Raw genomic sequence first — 18,603 nt, 5'->3', positions numbered from 1 at the left:
GAAGTGGGAGAGAGGAACAAACCTGTTCTCCTAGGTCGGGTTCAACCCCATCAAAACACCTGTCTCCAGGTGCTACGTGAATCTAACCAATCAGAAAGGGAGTTACAATGAACACTAGCTCCGGCATCCAATCCAAGAAAATGTCTCAGACTCCGCCGCGGGGCCGGATAGCGCTAAGCTTGTTCGCCATCACTCGCAGGACAGCTGCGCACTCTTGCGCCGGCAGCAGCGCGGATCTGGGGCAGTCCGGGTTGTTAACTGCGGTGCGGACGCCCGCTACTGCGCAGGCGTCTCAGGAAGAGCTCGGCCTCGCCCCTCTCCCTCGCGGTTCCTGTCGCTAGCAAGTACCCACGAGTACCGGATTCCGCCAGTGCCGGGTTCCGCTAGCGCGGAGTTCCGTGCGGTGGCGAGACGCGGCGGGAGCTGCGGGCGGCGACCGGTGAGTCTGAGCTTCGCCCTCCTGGCGTCCTGAGGGAAATGCCACTCGCTCCCGAGTCGGCTAGGGGGGTTGAAAATAAAGCTGGCGAGACTCTTTCCTCGCTCGCGATCCAGACCACACGCACGCACGCGCACACGCACTCCCGGACGCCGGCGGGGGCTCCGCGAAGAACCCCTGGAGGCACGGAGGGAGCTAGTGGGCCGAGAGGCAGGCGGGGAGCGGTGAGGGGAGAGGAAAGAAAACTCAGCAGGTGGACGCGGCAGCGGGGAAGAGGAGCTGTAGGGCTTGGGGTGCAGGGAGGGAAGTTGGCTGAACTGCAGTGGAAGGGGCGAGGCTGGGCCGGGGATGAAAGTGGAGGGCGACGGGGCGGGGTGGCCAGGTGCAGCGCTCGGGGACGGAAGGCGTTTGCTTTTAAGGGAACACTATCCAGGGACGTGCGTCTGTCTGCATATTAGTTTAGGTACTACCTATGATTATTTAATTGTGTTTAAAACTTAGTTTTCTAGAAAACAAGCAAGCCAGACAGTAAAAAGATGCCATTTAAGTGCTTTTTTAATGGGCCAGGTATTGTGTTAAGTACTTTACAAACAATGCTACAATTTCTTGAAATAATAGCGGCCTATTTTACAGATGAGGAAAGTGAAGGGACCTGTCCAGGATCGTACAACTAATGACAAGCAAGTTTACATGAGGTCTGACTCCAGAAGGGCTTTTCTGAAACAGCAGGCGATCTAAAGACTTGACAAATACTGTAGGACATCAGCTGCCTGTTTCTGTATTATGGTTTTTCTTTCCACTCTCCACTCCCCAGAGATTGTTTCAGTCTATTTTTACAGAAATGAGCTTGCAAACACTCATTCTCTCCTTCCTCCCCCTTTATCCCTCTCCCTCATCTTCTTTCTCCTACCTTACACAAGTTGCAAAATATAATTCGGAAGAAATTTTGATGAAAACAAAGAGTACATTCAGAGTGGTATTTTGCAATGTCAAATGAGTGTTACTGATTTGAATATGGTAGAAAATTTTGCATGCTAGAAAATTGGAGAATAACTTAGAATCCTAGATTTTTAAGACTGAGAAAGTTTTTTAGGGAGTTGTTATAGTTTTTCCTCAGACTGTTAATGAATTAACTTATAATAGCAGGGCATGGTGGTGCATGCCTATGGTTGGGGAGGCTGAGGCAGGAGGATCACAAGTTCAGCCTCAGCAATTTAGCCAGACATTATCTCAAAATTAAAAAAAAAATGTGTGTGTGTGAGGGTGAAAGATATGGGGAGAGATAATCTAAAGGTAGTCATTGATATTATCTACACAGACAATTGTTGGGAGCTGTCTTGGATGCAGAGGTTTTAAAGTCCTGATGCACCGGGGGTTCAGAACAATTATTGCACCCCGCAAAACTTTAACTTTACCTCTGCTTGGATAATGAGGCGAGGCGTGGCTCCAGGAGTAGGCAGTCATCTGTGGAGTTAAGTTACACTTTTCTGTTCCTTGATAATCCTACCCCTTTGCTCTTTTTGGGATAGACTATTCCATGGAACAGCCTCCCCTAATAAAACCCTGGGTTTGAGGCATGCTCTCTTTTTCTTGCCTGACTTGCCTCCTTTGTGAGAGCTGCATCAGAGAAGCCATCACAGAACCCAAGAAAAAGGTATTTCTCTGTCTCTGTGTGATTATTTCATGCCAGCCCAGTTCATCTGGAGTGACTCTGGTTTAATCGTGTGTTGTGACAGACAATAATGCTGTTTTAAAGCTGATAGGTGTTTCATTGTACGGCAGGGCAGGTGGACTGCTCATGGTGATAGATATCCTTTCCCAACTTCACAAGGGCTAAGAATGCCAGTGAGAGTTGACTGACAGGCCTTCCATCCAGGCAAGAAAGTCATCCCAGAGGAGGTAGGAGTCCCCTGAGTTGGGATATCACATTGTAGGAACTTCCAGTTGCTGTTGGGATATAGAGCAAATAGGTCTTCTTTTTTCCTTTCCTTTTGATATATATATATATATCATATATATATATATCATATATATATCATATATATCATATATATATATCATATATATATATATAATTTATGAATAATATATAAATAATAAATTTATTTATTTATTTTGTGATGAAAAATAACAGTTTCTCCCAGTCATTTATAATGTAACTATTTCGTTCCTTAAAAACTACTTGAGCGCTAGGGAGGCTGAGGCAGGAGGATGTGGAGTTCAAAGCCAGCCTCAGCAAAAGCAAGGTGCTAAGCAACTCAGTGAGACCCTTTATCTAAATAAAATACAAAAGAGAGATGGGGTTATGACTCAGTAGTCGAGTGTTCCCTGAGTTCAGGTCCTGGTCCTCCTCCCACCCACCCAAAAAAATTACTTGAGAACTCCTCACTGGTGATTTGCTTATAGCTAACATTTGCTGTTAGAATGAAACAGAATGTGGTAGACATAAATCTAGGCAGGTAAAGCTGTGTTAACAGTTTGGAGCATATTACTGGATTTGTTAACTTGCTAGTACTAGACTTGTACAGTTATTGAGAACATGAAATTAGTAAAAGCACAATAAAGCTACTAATTGCTGGACTTCAACTTTATCATATTTAAAGAGATTAGCTAAATTATTCATAATTTATTTTATAGTTTTATAATAATATTCTGCCTGTCATGGTACAGATTTTTTTTTCTAACATAACAGCTTTGTAACTAGAGTAGATAATAGAAACTAATTTTGAGGGCCTGTTCTGTAACTTTTCTGCATTCCCAATTTTAAACACAAGGAAACTGAAACTGAAAGAAAATAGATTTGAAAAAGATCACCCATCTACTAAGCTCATTATTCTGGGATCTTTCTGACTTCAGAGTCTATAGTCTTTTTGCTTTGTCCATGTTACTGAGCTTAATGATAAGGACAGGCACATTTGGGTCCAAGTAGTGTGTGCTGAGAGATTACTGAACCCTAGAGTTAATAGCCAGGATTCTTTGAGCATCCTTTATACTCAAGATTAGGGGAAGGATTTTGATTTGTATTTTGAGAAGGACAAACACAGGATTTTTTGTTGTGGTGGTGTTTTGCATATGGGAAGTGGTATACAGTATTTTCACATTTAAGCACTCAAATCTGTATTATGGGGGCTGAGGTTGTGGCTCAGTGGTAGAGCGCTCACCTACCACATGCAAGGCACTGGGTTCGATCCTCAGCACCACATAAAAATAAAAAATAAAATAAAAGTATTGTGTCCAACTACAGCTAAGAAAAAAATCTGTATTATGGGATACACAGTTCACATACTTTTGTGGTAAAATGAGATGACAAAAGTTATTTCCTGTTCTGTGGTGGGGCATTTAAGAATATAATTTCACTTCCTTCTACTTTTAAAAATGTAATACTTTTATTGGGGTATTAATCATGTGCCATTCAGTTTGCTCATTTAAAGTGTGCAACTTTATGGAATTATTCAACCATCACTACAATCAATTTTAAAACATTTTCATCACCTCCCCAAAAAGCCTCATACCCACTAGTGTTTGCTCCCCATTCTCTCCCAGTGTCTAGCCCTAGGTAATTACTGATATACTTTCTTCTCTATAGATTTGCATTTTCTAGGCATTTCAGCTAAATGGAATCATGTAATAGGTGATCTTTTGTGACTGCCTATTTCATTTACCCTAATGTTTTGTTGTTTATCCAAGTTGTAGCACATTTTAGTACTTCATTCATTTTTATTGTCAGATATTGTATTATGTGGGTGTACCACATTTTATTTAGTTGTTGGTGGAATAGTTTCCACTTCTTGATGATTCTGCCGTCAACCTTTGTCTGCAAGTTTTTGTGTGGATATACGTTTTCATTTCTCTTGGGTAAATAGCTGATATTAGAATTGTTGGGTCTTATGGTAATTCTTTAACCTCTTTGAAGAATTGCCTGGATATTTTTATTTTTTTAAGGGTGGCTGTACCATTTTACATTCCCACTAGCAGTTTATGAAAATTCAGATTTCTCTATATACTCTCCAATACTTGTTACTAATCTTTTCTATTTAACCATGTTAGTGGATGTGGTATCTCAGTTGATTTTTTAATTTGCATTTCTTTAATGACTAATATGTTAAGCATCTTTTTATGTGTTTATTTGTTATCTGTATCTTCTTTGGAGAAATATATTTTTAATTCCTATGCTCATTTTTAAATTGGATTATTTGACTTTATGTTAGTGAGTTGTAAGTTTTATTATATATATAATCTAGGTACAAATCTCTTACCAGACATATGATTTGCAACTATTTTCTTCCAATTCTGTGGGTTGTCTTTCACTTGCTAGATGATCCTTTGAAGCACAAAACTTAATTTTGATGAAGTCCAGTTCTTTTGTTGTTGTTGTTGTTATTTGTGTTTTTGGTGTGGTATCTAAGAAGGTTTTACTTAATCCAAGATTATAAAGATTCATTCCTATATTTTCCCCTAAGAGCATTACAACTTTAGTTCTTAACTTAGGTTCATGGTCAGTTTTGAGTTAATTTTTATATGTAGCAGAAGATGGATTCTCCAAATTCATTCTTTTGCATGTGGATATTCAGTTGTCCTCATACCATTTACTGAATTGATGTGCCACCCCTCTACTCTTAGAAGTAACTATTGGAAAAATTTTGGACATACTCTGATATTCCATTTGTAGTCATTCCTCTAGGGCTTAGTTTTTTAAAAATAAAACTTTATTGTGTTGAAGCTCAAACAGTGTTGTAAAGAAGTCTTGGTGTTGTAAAACAAAGTTGATTTAAGTATAAATCCTATCTATCTTTCCAAGACGACAGCCTAATTATTTTGATTATTTGTACCCCTGTTTTGAGTATAATGTATTTTAAATGGCATATGTATATATATATATATACATATTTATATATTTGCATTCAAGAATTAGTTATGTTTGGGGGCTGGGGATGTGGTTCAGGTGGTAATGCGCTTTCCTGGCATGTGGGGGGCGCTGGGTTCGATCCTCAGCACCACAAAAAAAAAATAAAATAAAGATGTTGTGTCCACCGAAAACTAAAAAATAAATATTAAAAAATTCTCTCTCTCTTTAAAAAAAAGAATTAGTTATATTTGATATTTGTTGAATGATTGTTTAAAAATTATCTAAAAGAATGTCTGAGCAAGGCTTCATGTGTAGAAAATAACTTAAAAATGTTCTGGAAGCACAAACTATTACTAAAGAGTGGTTACAGGTCACTTAGAAGTTACCAAGATAAGTAACAATTATCTTTTACATGTCTTTGTAATACAGTGCAGTATAATGGATGAAAGGTAAGGTTGGTAGTTATTTCAGTACCCATTTCACAGTAATTTACAAGCATATTTGATCTAGGTATGGGAGGAATTTGGACTTTAGTATCCTTTGAACTTTTTTTTAAGTGAAATATTGTGAAGATTGAGTGCCAGGAAGATTAAGTTGGCAGCAGATGTTGGGTGACAAGGGGGAAGATGATTAAGGTAAGAAGGTGAGTTAGAAGACAGAAGAGCCACAGACAGAGGTATTGAGGACTTCAAGGAGTACAGCAGCAGTGGAGACAGGAAAGAGTGGGTAGCTGTTAAAAATGCAGATTTTTGGCCTGAACTCTAGACTGACTGAATCATAATTTTCTAAGTGTAGATTGGACATCTGCACTTTTAACAGCTCTCTTCAGTGATTCTTGCTACAGTCTTGTACTAGATGATATAAAAAGTGAGGATTGACTAGACTGGTTGACAGGGTACTAAGACATCTGTGTGTCTGAGTGAATGGTGAAGTTATTTCCACTAATGAAGGGGAAAAATTTAGAAGTGTAGAGAATGCATTCCTTCTTATATATATCTGATTGTACTTTTCAGCAGAATAGTTTTCGCAGTGGATTGGTTGGGATATAGAATGATTACTTAGGGATAAAGCCAGGTTGTAAATAATGCATTTTTTAAAAAGTATATTTATCTTTTGTCCTTGAAAAGATACTGTGTCATGTCTTTGCTATTTTAATTTACTCTTATTGGACAAATATTTGAGAATCAGGAAGTACCTGTACTCAGAGTAACTAGGAATCTACAGAATCCAAGACTTCATGGAGATCTTGTGCCTTTGACATAAGTTCTCAAATTGCTGGAACCTACACCACCAGCTCACATAATAGTGTTGTCTGATTGAACAATATTCTCCTCTGAAAGAGGAGTTGAGTTATGCATAAACTCTATGGTAGAGTACAACACAAAACACTGAATGAAAATGGAAGTTCTACTAAATGGATTCTTGATAGCTGGAATTGCAGGCACAGTACGATGGGGGCTGTATCTGTAGGAGTGTGCTTCATCTATTACTCATTAGAATTGTCACTCTGTCCTATTGAAAGGTAGTTTGATTTTGTTATTCTGCACCATTTCTGGTTTCTTTGATGGCATCAGCAACAGATGTCCAAAGTACCACATTCAGATTGCCACCTATCTCATATTGATATGGTAGAGGATCTTCCAGACAAAAGACCTTCACAAATATGATTTTGTACCTTTTGATTTCAGAACTTTAAGTCATTGGTTTTCAGAGAATCACAGCTTCAATCTCTAAGTATTTGAATGACTACCAGGACACAGATGTACAATAAATATACAGTGAATGGTTTGTGAACTTAACAATCATTATTAGCTAGCTTGCTGCTATTAAAGCTGCATGCTCCTGTAGCCAGACCCAAGGATTTCTGAAATAATGAACTGTATATCTCATTCTGATCACAACCTTGCATCTTTGCAACTTTCATGGAAAGTTATTCCTAAGACATCAGTTCTTTGACTCCATCAGAATCTTTAGTTCAAAAACCTCTCTACTTCCTGCATATCGGAAGTTTCAGCCTAGATACTTGCAACTTGAATTTCAGCCACTCTTTTTTTTTCTTCTTTTTAAGACAGGATCTTTCCGTGTTGCTTAGGTCCTTGCTGTGTTGCTGAAGTTGAACTTGGGATCCTCCTATCTCAACCTCTTAAGTCCCTGAGATTACAGATATGTGCCAGCCTACTGGCTTTAGCTATTCTTTAGTCAACATCTTCAGCCTAATCATCTTTCAGTTTCAGCCAGAATCTGAAGCTTGGGTTTGATCAGCTGCCTTTTGCTCATGCCTGTGCCCGGGCCACTGAGTTGATAGGGAAAACAATGTCACTTGTGAAAATCCATGATACCAGCTATTAGCATTACCCACCAATGTTACTCTTTCTTCATTTTCTCTCCCATTCTCCACATTGACCATTCCATACATTTTCTATAGTCCTTAAATCTCTGAACCTTTTTCCACCTTACTCTCTTTCAATAATTGACCCTATTTCCAGCAATGCAGAGAGGGCAGCTCCCTTCACCCTTAGCTTTTGCTCCTTCTGTCCTGACGATGGAAGGTGTATCCTGTCCATCTAAAGCAAATCGTTCTGCTTAAACCATATATTCTATTTTCTTAGAGACTAAAGAAGGTGGAGAATGAAGGCAAGGATATTTATTAGATGAAAGGAGTTTTTGAATTATTTTCAAAAATAACAAATAACAAATAACAAATAGTTATGTCTTCCACAGTAAAATGGAAGATTAAGAGGGATGTGATGATGAAATTGATTTCAGCAGCTGTTGAATTTCTTCAGAAGTTAGTCAACTTCATGTAAATATTGGGATTGTACAGACTGAGTGGAGATATTTTTCTTAAATAGCATTTATTTCTTAATCTCCTTTTTTAAGCCAGTATTTTTTAATAAGAATGGTCAGTGAGCCAAAATGGTAGAATTTCCACTAGTTATTTCTATGAATTGAACTATAGGATACTGTTTGGTAAACTAGAAAAATAATCTGTTTCTCTGGAACTTATGAAATCTTGATATTGTTTGTATTTTGTACAAAAGAATTGCTTTTATTTTTCCGCTTTCTGTTAAGCCTTTAGAATAATTTCTACTGCTACAGAGAACAGGACTGTCAAGCACGAGTGTTTACTGGGGGGGGGGGGGGGGAAGAATGACCCATCTTACCTTCACAGCATGAAGGCTGAAGTAGGACATGTATAATGGGAAATTGGAGAATTAAAGGCAATTTTAATTTTTTTCCAACTTTAGCTTTAGTAAATTAACCTTAAATGACATTTCGTAATTTTTAAGTTGATATAGGTGAAGCTGGCATATAAAAGGTATATGAATATTGATTCTCATCACCTATTGGTTGAACTTATGAATCGTAATCCAAATCAAATAGCATTACTACTTATGATTTGTGTTTTTATATTTTAGGAACCCTGATTGCTGTCCTTCAACGTGTTCATTATGAAGTTATTAGTAATACTTTTGTTTTCTGGACTTATGACTGGTTGTAGAGGTAACTCTTCATATAGTTTGCCACCCAAGTTACTGCTGGTGTCTTTTGATGGCTTTAGAGCTGACTATCTGCAGAACTATGAATTTCCTCATCTCCAGAATTTTATCAAAGAAGGTGTCTTGGTAGAACATGTTAAAAATGTTTTTATCACAAAAACATTTCCAAATCACTATAGCATTGTGACAGGCTTATATGAGGAAAGCCATGGCATTGTAGCCAATTCCATGTATGATGCAGTCACAAAGAAACATTTTTCTGATTCTAATGACAAGGATCCTTTTTGGTGGAATGAGGCAGTACCTATTTGGGTGACTAATCAGCTTCAGGAAAACAGATCAAGTGCTGCTGCTATGTGGCCTGGTACTGATGTACTCATTCACAATACCACACCTTCCTATTTTATGAATTATAGCATCTCAGTGTCATTTGAGGAGAGAGTAAATAACATTACGACGTGGCTCAGCAATTCGAACCCACCAGTCACCTTTGCAACACTCTATTGGGAAGAACCAGATGCAAGTGGCCACAAATATGGACCAGAAGATAAAGAAAACATGCGCAGGGTATTGAAAGAAATAGATGACCTCATTGGTTACCTAGTCCAAAAGCTCAAGATGTTAGGATTGTGGGAAAATCTTAATGTGATTATTACAAGCGATCATGGGATGACTCAGTGTTCTGAGAACAGATGGATAAACTTGGATCTCTGCATCGATCGTTCGAACTACAGTCTTATAGATTTGAGCCCAGTTGCTGCAGTGCTCCCCAAAATAAGTAAGTAGACTTTTAGCTGAGTGATACTATTTGAATGGAGCATTTGGTTGAGGAGGGAGAGTTGTATCAAAGAATGAAATGCTGGCTTTTTGTAGTTCAGCTCTATACTCAGAATACTAAATAGAGTAGGATGTTTTTTCCTTCCTAATTTACAAATTTTGAGCGATTGGTAGTTATTATTCTTTTTATTTATTTTAAAATTATTCACACTAAGGGAAAAAGGATATTTTTGCTTTTAAAGAAATCTTGGATTTTAGTGAGATATATCTTTCTTCTACTTATCATAAAATTAGTAATTGGTAGTAAAACATAACTTATGTTTACTTGGGAATCTCCATATAAATATTGTTTCTTTCTATAAAGGTGGATAATCATTTTGTGGATTACCACAAAATGAAGAGGAGTTTGTGAATGCTTGATAAAGGGATGTGTGTGTGTGTTGTGTTGTGTGTGTGTGTGTGTGTGTGTGTGTGTGTGTCCATCCTCAACACTGTCACATAATTCTGCTCTGTTGTTTTAAGAATTCAGTTATTTAATAGATGACATTGTCCAGATCTAATTCCAGCTAATCTAGTTAGATATGTTTTTCCTTATCAGGTAACCATGACTTTTTTCCTTTGCTGTTTCTTTTTTATAGATATAACAGAGGTTTATGAAAAACTGAAAAACTGTAGCCCTCACATGAATGTTTATCTCAAAAAAGACATTCCTGACAGATATTATTACCAACATAATGATCGAATTCAGCCAATTATATTGGTTGCTGATGAAGGCTGGACAATTGTACTAAATAAATCATCATCAAAATGTAAGTATTTATTTAGGGTATTTCTGTTGTATCCTAGGAATACATCACACACTGTGACACTGTTCTGTTAAAAGGGCACTTTGATTTAGATATATTCACACAGTATTATTAGTTCAATTTCCTATTAGATGATGGTCAGGTTTTCATTCAATAGTAATTTACAATAACTACAATTTCACTTTTCAACTAGAAGGATAAGTAACCTTAAGGATGAAGCTGTAGATTTGCTTTTTTTTCATGGCTCTGGAGATTGAATACAGGGCCTTATGCATGCTAGGCAAGCACTCTACCAATGGAGCTATATCCCCAGGCCACAATTTACTTAAAAAAAAAAATCAAAAGTGCAGTTACTGTCAGCAATTTTCAAGATGGTTCTCTTGATTTGTAGAAAAAAGAAGGGAACCTAAGGAAACAAATTTAAAGAAGAGAGATTAGCTATTTCAAATACCTTTTTTTTTTTTTTAGAGAATCTTTTTGTGTGTGTGTGTGTGTATGTGTGTGTGTGTGTGTGTGTGTGTTTGTAGATGGACACACACTGTGCCTTTATTTTTATTTGGTGCTGAGAATTGAACCTGGGTTCCAGGTGCGCTATTTCCTTGAATATAATAAGCTATTTAGAATACTAGACAAGAATCAGAAAGTAAACAAACAGAAAAATCCAACAAGTAAACACGTGTATCAAAATCTCTCCTTAAACAGAGAATATGTAGGGGTGAGTTTTAGGTCATGCTGCAACTGAAGTTCATTTGTCCATATTTTATGTTCAATTTTAATACTTTAAAAAATAATCTGTAAAAAATAGAGTAAAAAATTATACTCCTTTGCAGGGGTCAGTAAACATTTTTTTTTTTTTTATAAAGTGCCAGTTTGTAAATATTTTAGGCTTTGTGGACCATTGATTGGTCTCTGTCTGAGCCACTCAACTCTTCTTTTATAATGCAAAAGCAGCTACAAATAGTATGTAAGCAATTGAAGTGGTGTGCTGCAGTGAAACTTGGTTAACACAAACAGGTGGAGGGCCAATTTTGGATATGGGCTGAAATTATCAGATCTCTGATGTATAGCAATCTAGGAGAATTAGGCAAGGACAACACAGCCTCGGAGTCAGTGGGGTTTGTGTATTATATTTATGCTATTTTATAAACTCATTATTTTAAACTTGGAAAATATGGGAAAGAGAACAAATCTATCCATAATCCCTCAATACAGATATAGACAAATATTAATTGTAGGAGTTTTCCTCTCCTATTCTTTTTTTCTATTACATATGTAGGCAGATTTTAATATTATTAAAATCATAACATCTATCTATATTTTGCTTTTTGTCATATTGATCAAATTCTTTATTTTGAAATATTCTAAATTTACAATTAATAATGTAACATACATCGATACTTATCATTTAGTCATCTAAATTTGAAAGTGGGAATTTATTAAATGCAACTTATGTACATTAAAAGACAGTATTTGTTAAAACAAAGTTAACACTTGTGAATCTAGTATTGGAGTTCCATTAGGGACCATTCTCTGTTTTTCTTTGAGTCAGACTTTTATTGGAATTACAAGTTGGAGTAATCTTGTTGCATTTTACATTTGATACAAGAATCCCTCTTGTAAAATTCTCATCCATCTTACCATCCTGTTTTCAAGCATTTATTAAATCTTAGTAAGCCAGTACATTATGCCATCCTATTTCTTAATCACAGGAGCAATTGAGATGAGTAAGGCTGCAGATTAACTTTTCCATTCATTGGTCTTCTGCCCTGTTCAGCCTGACAGCACTTTTTATCAATGGTGCTGTTTTTAAGTGAGTTTTTACAAATAGTGCTGGAGATTGAGAGATGAAGTAAGTGGGGCTAGTACTAAAAGGTAAGTACATTAGGTTGAGAAGTAGTGTTAAAGTCTGAGGCCATGGTGCAATGGGCTAAGGGGTGTGTGTGTGAAATAGGGGACACGGTTGAGTTGAAAATACAAATTTTTATTTCTGGCTCCTGTCTGGTTCAACTAATCAGAATCTTAATAGAAGAGAATTAGGCTATCAAGAAGTATATTTACACTAGAAGTGAGTTTTTTATTGATTATATTTACTAACATCATTTTGTTCTTTTTCAGTAGGTGACCATGGTTATGATAATTCTTTGCCCAGTATGCATCCGTTCCTAGCTGCCCACGGCCCTGCATTTCACAAAGGCTACAAGTATAGCACCATTAATATTGTGGATATTTATCCAATGATGTGTCATATCCTGGGATTAAAACCACATCCTAATAATGGAACCTTTAGTCATACCAAGTGCTTGTTGGTTGACCAGTGGTGCATTAATCTCCCAGAAGCCATTGGTATTGTTATTGGTGCACTCTTGGCATTAACCACTCTAACATGCCTCATAATAATTATGCAGAACAGACTGTCTGTACCCCATTCGTTTTCCCGACTTCAACTACAAGAAGATGATGATGATCCTTTAATTGGGTAACATGTACTGAGATTTATACAAAGTGTCTTTGCATAATCTCAAAACTAAGGATATATCCTAGGAATGATGTTTTAACTTTTTAACCATGAAAAAGTATACTTTGAAAGACAACTTAGACCAAGCATGCTAAAATTACTTTTTTCCCTTGTGTTTTGTTTTGGCTCATTAGCTAATACAAATAACCCTATCCATAGTAAAAATGCTAGTAAATCAGTTAACACCATCTATTTCTCTAATTAGACATAGCTTTTGAGAAAAATACTATGCTTTCTTTTTCTCTTTGCAATGAAGATGATACATTTAAAATGAAAATATACCAAATTTAGTAGATGTGTTTTTCTAATAAATTTATATATTTGTAAATGAAAAAAAACCAGAAATCTTTATGCAATTCATGAATTTTATGTATCAGGAAGGAAAAGTTTTCTATATTTTTATATTTACCCTTATTCAATTTGTATCCCAAATAAGTCCTTGAGGTAGGAAATTCTGTGATGGTTAATAAAATTGGTTAGTCAGGCAGAAAAAAAGTTCTACCATACAAAGAAATCATCTTAAGGAAAGCTATTAAAAATCACATAAAAACTAAGACCATGTGATACAAAGCTTGAGTTGTCACTGGTGTATGTTTAAGTCCTTTAAGCTGTTGAAATCTCAAAATGTATATCTTTTGAAGAAGATTATTGCTAATGAGAAATTCAAAAGAAAACAAAGGAAAGTGCTCTTCTCAATTTGTGTTTAATGGCTTTATATAAGTTATTGATGTATGTGTATGCAGAAGTGTGTTTGCATGTGTAGGTGTGTAGATGTTATTACAGGAGGAGGTTAGAAGGGACTGGACTGTGGTCAGGTTTCCACAATCCTGTAGAGCACAGCTCTCAGGGGAATGTTATTTTTGTACTTCATTTTGGTTTAGTTTCACCTAACTCACAATCTAAATCCAGAACTTTAGAAAACTTGTTATTTTTTGTTTCCATTTTAAATTTTTTTTCCTGAAATATTCAAGTATAGAGAAATTTATGACCTGAATACAATTTTGAATTTGATTGGGTCATAATGATGAAAGGAGATTTTTATATTTACTTTGTGACTTTATATCTTACTTTTTAGATAGTAGAGTAGGTAAGAAATTTATAAAATGGAATTTGGAGATAGGTGCATTGGTACACACCTGTAATCCCAGTTACTTTGGAGGCTGAGACAGGAGGATCATAAGTTGAAGGCCAACCTGGGTAACTTAGCAAGACCCATTCTCAAAGTAATTTTTTTAAAAGACCATCCATGGACATAGCTCAGTGTTTAGAGTGCTAGCCTGGCATGTGGGAGTCTCTGAGTTCAGTCCTCAGTACTACAAACTTTTTTTTTTTTCAAGAAAATAAGTTTAGTGTCTTTTAATTTTTGTACCATTCCTACGTGAAGTGACAGAATAGTGTTAGTGCTGCCTCTGTTTTTTCCTCTAGTATTTGGAATCACAGAAATAATCAATTTCATATCTTTAAATATAATTCTTCAGAGCTAAGGGTTTATGTGAATAACTGTCATCCTACCTTTATTAAGTAGCACCTTCTAATAATTAAAATTAATTTGAAGAAATTGAGTTGTGGCAGTATAGATTATATCCATTGGAAAAATTGGATTTAAAAATCATTCATCAGGACCTGAGAAAAACAATGAATAGTGTGGTCTTTAAAGTTTTGGCAGTATAAAACACACTTGGTAACTGTTTTCAGAAACAGTTATAATCTGTAGTAAATATATAGCTCAGTTAAATGTTGATGTCTGTGATGATAAAGAACAACACTGGTGTCAGTCTTAAAACATATAATGTATCTGTGGGGGTCTCTGCTAATTTCCTGATCCTAATATTTGGTGCCCATTATATTTGGGATTTTTGAGAGGCATTTCTATACCCTGTATAGATAATCCATGCTATTGGTTATAAGTTGAATTAAGAACAGTATAGACCTGATTTTGCTTTTTGATAAATTTTCTGATTTTTTAATTAGTTGATCTCAATATTAAGTAATTAAAAAGTTCCTTTCTACCTTAATTATCATTTAAAAAATAACAATGGCTATAATTGTCACATTTAAAACTTTTTTTCCTCTAAGTCATGGATATTTTTGGAAAGTCCAATATTTTCAGAATATTTGATACTAGTTGAATGGAGCTTGGTCCTTGCAACATTATGATTTTTAGTGATTGCATTAACTTGATTGGTGGTTATGAGTTTCAGAACTCTACAGGGTATCCAAACCTTGTGTGAATTTTACATAGGATGAAATAGAAAGGGTTGTCCTCTCAGTGTTTAACCCCTTCACTAAGAGGTATGTACTTATTTTGTCTTTCATTCCATTCTCAAAATACTATATTAAGTAAATTTTTAATGTATATTGATGAGACAAGAAGAATAGTATATATCATTAAATTGAACTTTATGGTAATTCCCTTGTATATTTTAAAAAAATGATTCCTGTAATAGTCTGAGAAAGTCTTGTAAAATTAGCCTTTTACATTAAGGTTTTAATGTGTATTTTGTTAAATGATTAATGTGCCCTTGTGTTTTCTGGGTATTAGAAAGCATTTCAATATAGAAATATAGAACTATTTAATGCAACTCTCAAAGGTAATAGGAAAACTTTGGATTAACTTTGGTTAATTCATTGTAAGTTCAACATAAGTACATTTATTTATAGCATAGGGACAATTGTGCTGCTGTTGATAATGTACAAGTTTGTCTGATAAACAGCAATAGAATAAAAATATTATTATACTAGGCTTCCTTTAAAAATTTACAGATAAATTCTTAGAACATTAAAGGAATAAAATGCCTTTACAGTGTTTTTGTATCTCTCCCCCCCTGCAAAATCTTGTAAGCTTTAAGGATTATTACATTTAATTCCTCTATTTGAAGGGATTTACTTCATTGTTAATGCGAAGTTAGACATGAAGGACAAAGATTAGATGTAAAGTATTTATTATCAATTCTTAAAATAATGTGTAAATAAAATGAGTATGCTTTAAAGAAATTTGTATGTACTACCTTAAGTTAAAGTAAAACATATTTTTACTGTATTGTTTGAATTTGTAGATAATGACTTTGCATATGATTAAAAAATTTATGTGAATAAAATCTACCAAAACATTATGTTTTAAATATGTTGTCCATTTGCAAAATATACCTATTATGATAGATATATTGTCAAGATTTCAGTGATTCTGCAAAAACCTCTACAGTCATTCATTACAGGTTTTATTTTTTTACCCCTGGACCAAAAATGTAACATTTAACTAGAGATTTAAAACAGTGTGTAAAATGTACAGTCTAGCACAAGAACATCATTGGAAAGAAGTTGCAGAGCCTCCAGAATTGTAATTTATTGACTTAAAGTAGAAGGGAAGAAGTTTTAAAAGCTGATTGCAAAACAGTAGAGGAGTGGTTATAGTGTTTAAGCTTTGTTTCATTTGTAGCTAAAAATACTTAATAACTTATCTAGATGAATGTAGATTTAACACAGTTCCCTCTAGTAGAAGAGAGATTAATTCATTTTATGTTTTTATGTTCAGTGAACGCTGCTAAGAACTGTGGGAAAAACATAAAAGATACTTTCTTTACTTTGAAAGAGAGTTCTTTAGAAAGTGGGAAAACTTTATACCAACAAATTAGTTATACTTACTTATGACTTAACTCTTGCCGCTGAGATCCTTGGATTAAGACTAATTTTTCTAGGCCCTGTGCTTCCCTGTACCAGCTTTACCTCTTCTCACTAACACACATAGCTGCTGCTTGGGAGGGTATGTGAGAATCCCAATGTTCCAACTGGGTCCTGGGATGTGGTCACACAAACATTCTAATTTGTACCCTAATGTATGCATGCATAGATGATTGTTAGTGTCAAATCTACTTGTCTTATAACTCATGTCCCAAAGTCAAAATTTCCTGGGAGACAAAGGCAGTCTACACCCACAGAATAAGTCAAACTGCCACTCATACTTTCTGCATTTCCACACATCATCTTTTGACCCTTAAAATCTAATTTTCACCATCAATAAATTGAACTTAATGAACTCTTCTACTGACAGCTCCATGATGATTATACACAGATATATACATGTCTCCAGCCCAGACCTCCTTTCTATATGAAAGATCTGGATTGCTATTTATTTAATCAGCATTCTTTTCATTTCTGCCATGCTTAATCTCACTTTCATAGACAAGGGGTGATGGAAAGGATCAATCAAAATTAACTACCAAACAAACCTGGATAACCACACTATGCACATGCACATTTTATAAAGGGGTTCTTAGCAGTTAGACACAGTGTGGCTGATGCACTTAGAGTTTTAGCTAGCTTTTTGGCCTTGATGACCAAAAGACCTAACAAGAACAATATTTGAGGAGGAAAAGATTATTTGGTGATCACAATTTCAAAGGTCTCAGTTTATAGATGGCCAACTCCATTGCTCTTGGCCCTAGGTGAGGCAGAACATTATGGAGGAAGGTCATGGAGGAGGAAAGCAGTCTAGGACATAGCAATCAGGAAGCAGAGCTCCACTCACCAGGGACAAAATATATACTTCAAAGGCACACCGCCAGAGGCCTGCCTCCTCTAGCCATATCATATCTGTCTACAGTTATCAACTAATTAATCCATATCAGCGATTAGTGCACTGATTAGGATAAGACTCTCATAACCCAATCATTTCACCTCTAAATTTTCTTGCATTGTCTCATACATGAACTTTTTGGGGACACCTCATATCTGAGCTATAACACTTAGTATTTGAATTATCCACTGAGGAGAACAAATGTTGATTTACACTCAGAATTTCTGTGAGGATTTACCTTGCACCTCCCTCAGGACTTTTTTTCTTTTTTAAACTCTTAAAAGGATATGTAGTAATTGTGTTTCCAGTAATGGCAAACTATGTGATAGACCATGTGATTGAAAGAGTCCTCTTACTATTTATATTACAAATGTCCTTCAATAGATGAATGGATAAAAAAAAATGTGGCATTTATACACAATGGAGTATTACGCAGCACTGAAAAATGACAAAATCTTGGAATTTGCAGGGAAATGGATGGCATTAGAGCAGATTATGCTAAGTGAAGCTAGCCAATCCCTAAAAAACAAATGCCAAATGTCTTCTTCGATATAATGAGAGCAACTAAGAACAGAGCAGGGAGGAAGAGCAGGAGGAAAAGATTAACATTAAACACAGACATGAGGTAGGAGGGAAAGGGAGAGAAAAGGGAAATTGCATGGAAATGGAAGGAGATCCTCATTGTTATACAAAATTACATATAAGAGGTTGTGAGGGGAATGGAAAAAAAACAAGGAGAGAAATGAATTACAGTAGATGGGGTAGAGAGAGAAGATGGGAGGGGAGGGGAGGGGGGATAGTAGAAGATAGGAAAGGTTGTTAGGAGCCACAGCAAAAATATTGATACAGGCACCTTTGGATTTTATGACTGCCAGCCAGCAATTCACATTCATATGGTAATTGGACTCATGCTGTCTAGCTGGGCCCATTTTCAGGACTCAGGTTACTCATGTCACTCTTGTAATGGGAGAGTTCCCATTGGTTGGGAAAGGATGGTAGGAGGGTGTTCCGGGGGAAGGGGAAACCCCCCGGCTCAGGTAGAACACACACGTGGCGGACCCACCTGTTAGGGGACGCACACGGCCTCTCTCTAAATAAAACTTTGTCTCAGTTTGACTGGCTTGTGTTCTTGTGCCCAACCGGGTTGCAA

General features: G+C 36.0%; 1 protein-coding gene across 2 annotated transcripts; it reads left to right on the top strand.

Annotated features, from left to right (window-relative positions):
* The first annotated feature begins 236 nt into the window (after nt 1-236).
* On the top strand, nt 237-15,940 carry Enpp4 (ectonucleotide pyrophosphatase/phosphodiesterase 4). Of its 2 annotated transcripts, none has more exons than XM_077801596.1 (4): nt 237-439; nt 9,199-9,560; nt 10,198-10,368; nt 12,481-15,940. In XM_077801596.1, the coding sequence occupies exons 2-4, from the start codon at nt 9,341-9,343 to the stop codon at nt 12,843-12,845; spliced, it is 756 nt and encodes a 251-aa protein (XP_077657722.1). In that variant the 5' UTR covers nt 237-439; nt 9,199-9,340; the 3' UTR covers nt 12,846-15,940. The 2 variants fall into 2 exon arrangements, with proteins under 2 accessions (XP_077657722.1, XP_026250237.2); XM_026394452.2 differs by having other exon boundaries at nt 8,702-9,560.
* The last annotated feature ends 2,663 nt before the right edge of the window (nt 15,941-18,603 follow it).

Source organism: Urocitellus parryii, chromosome 8, assembly GCF_045843805.1.
Source record: "Urocitellus parryii isolate mUroPar1 chromosome 8, mUroPar1.hap1, whole genome shotgun sequence".
Taxonomy (NCBI): Eukaryota; Metazoa; Chordata; class Mammalia; order Rodentia; family Sciuridae; genus Urocitellus; species Urocitellus parryii.
This window is presented reverse-complemented; position numbering and strand designations above follow the sequence as displayed.

Excerpts from the sequence above, each read along its gene's own strand:
- Enpp4 (XM_026394452.2), top strand. The coding sequence starts at position 8,735 with ATGAAGTTATTAGTAATACTTTTGTTTTCTGGACTTATGACTGGTTGT. Across the intron at positions 9,561-10,197 it reads TGCAGTGCTCCCCAAAATAA|ATATAACAGAGGTTTATGAA; the intron begins GTAAGTAGACTT and ends TCTTTTTTATAG. Across the intron at positions 10,369-12,480 it reads AAATAAATCATCATCAAAAT|TAGGTGACCATGGTTATGAT; the intron begins GTAAGTATTTAT and ends GTTCTTTTTCAG.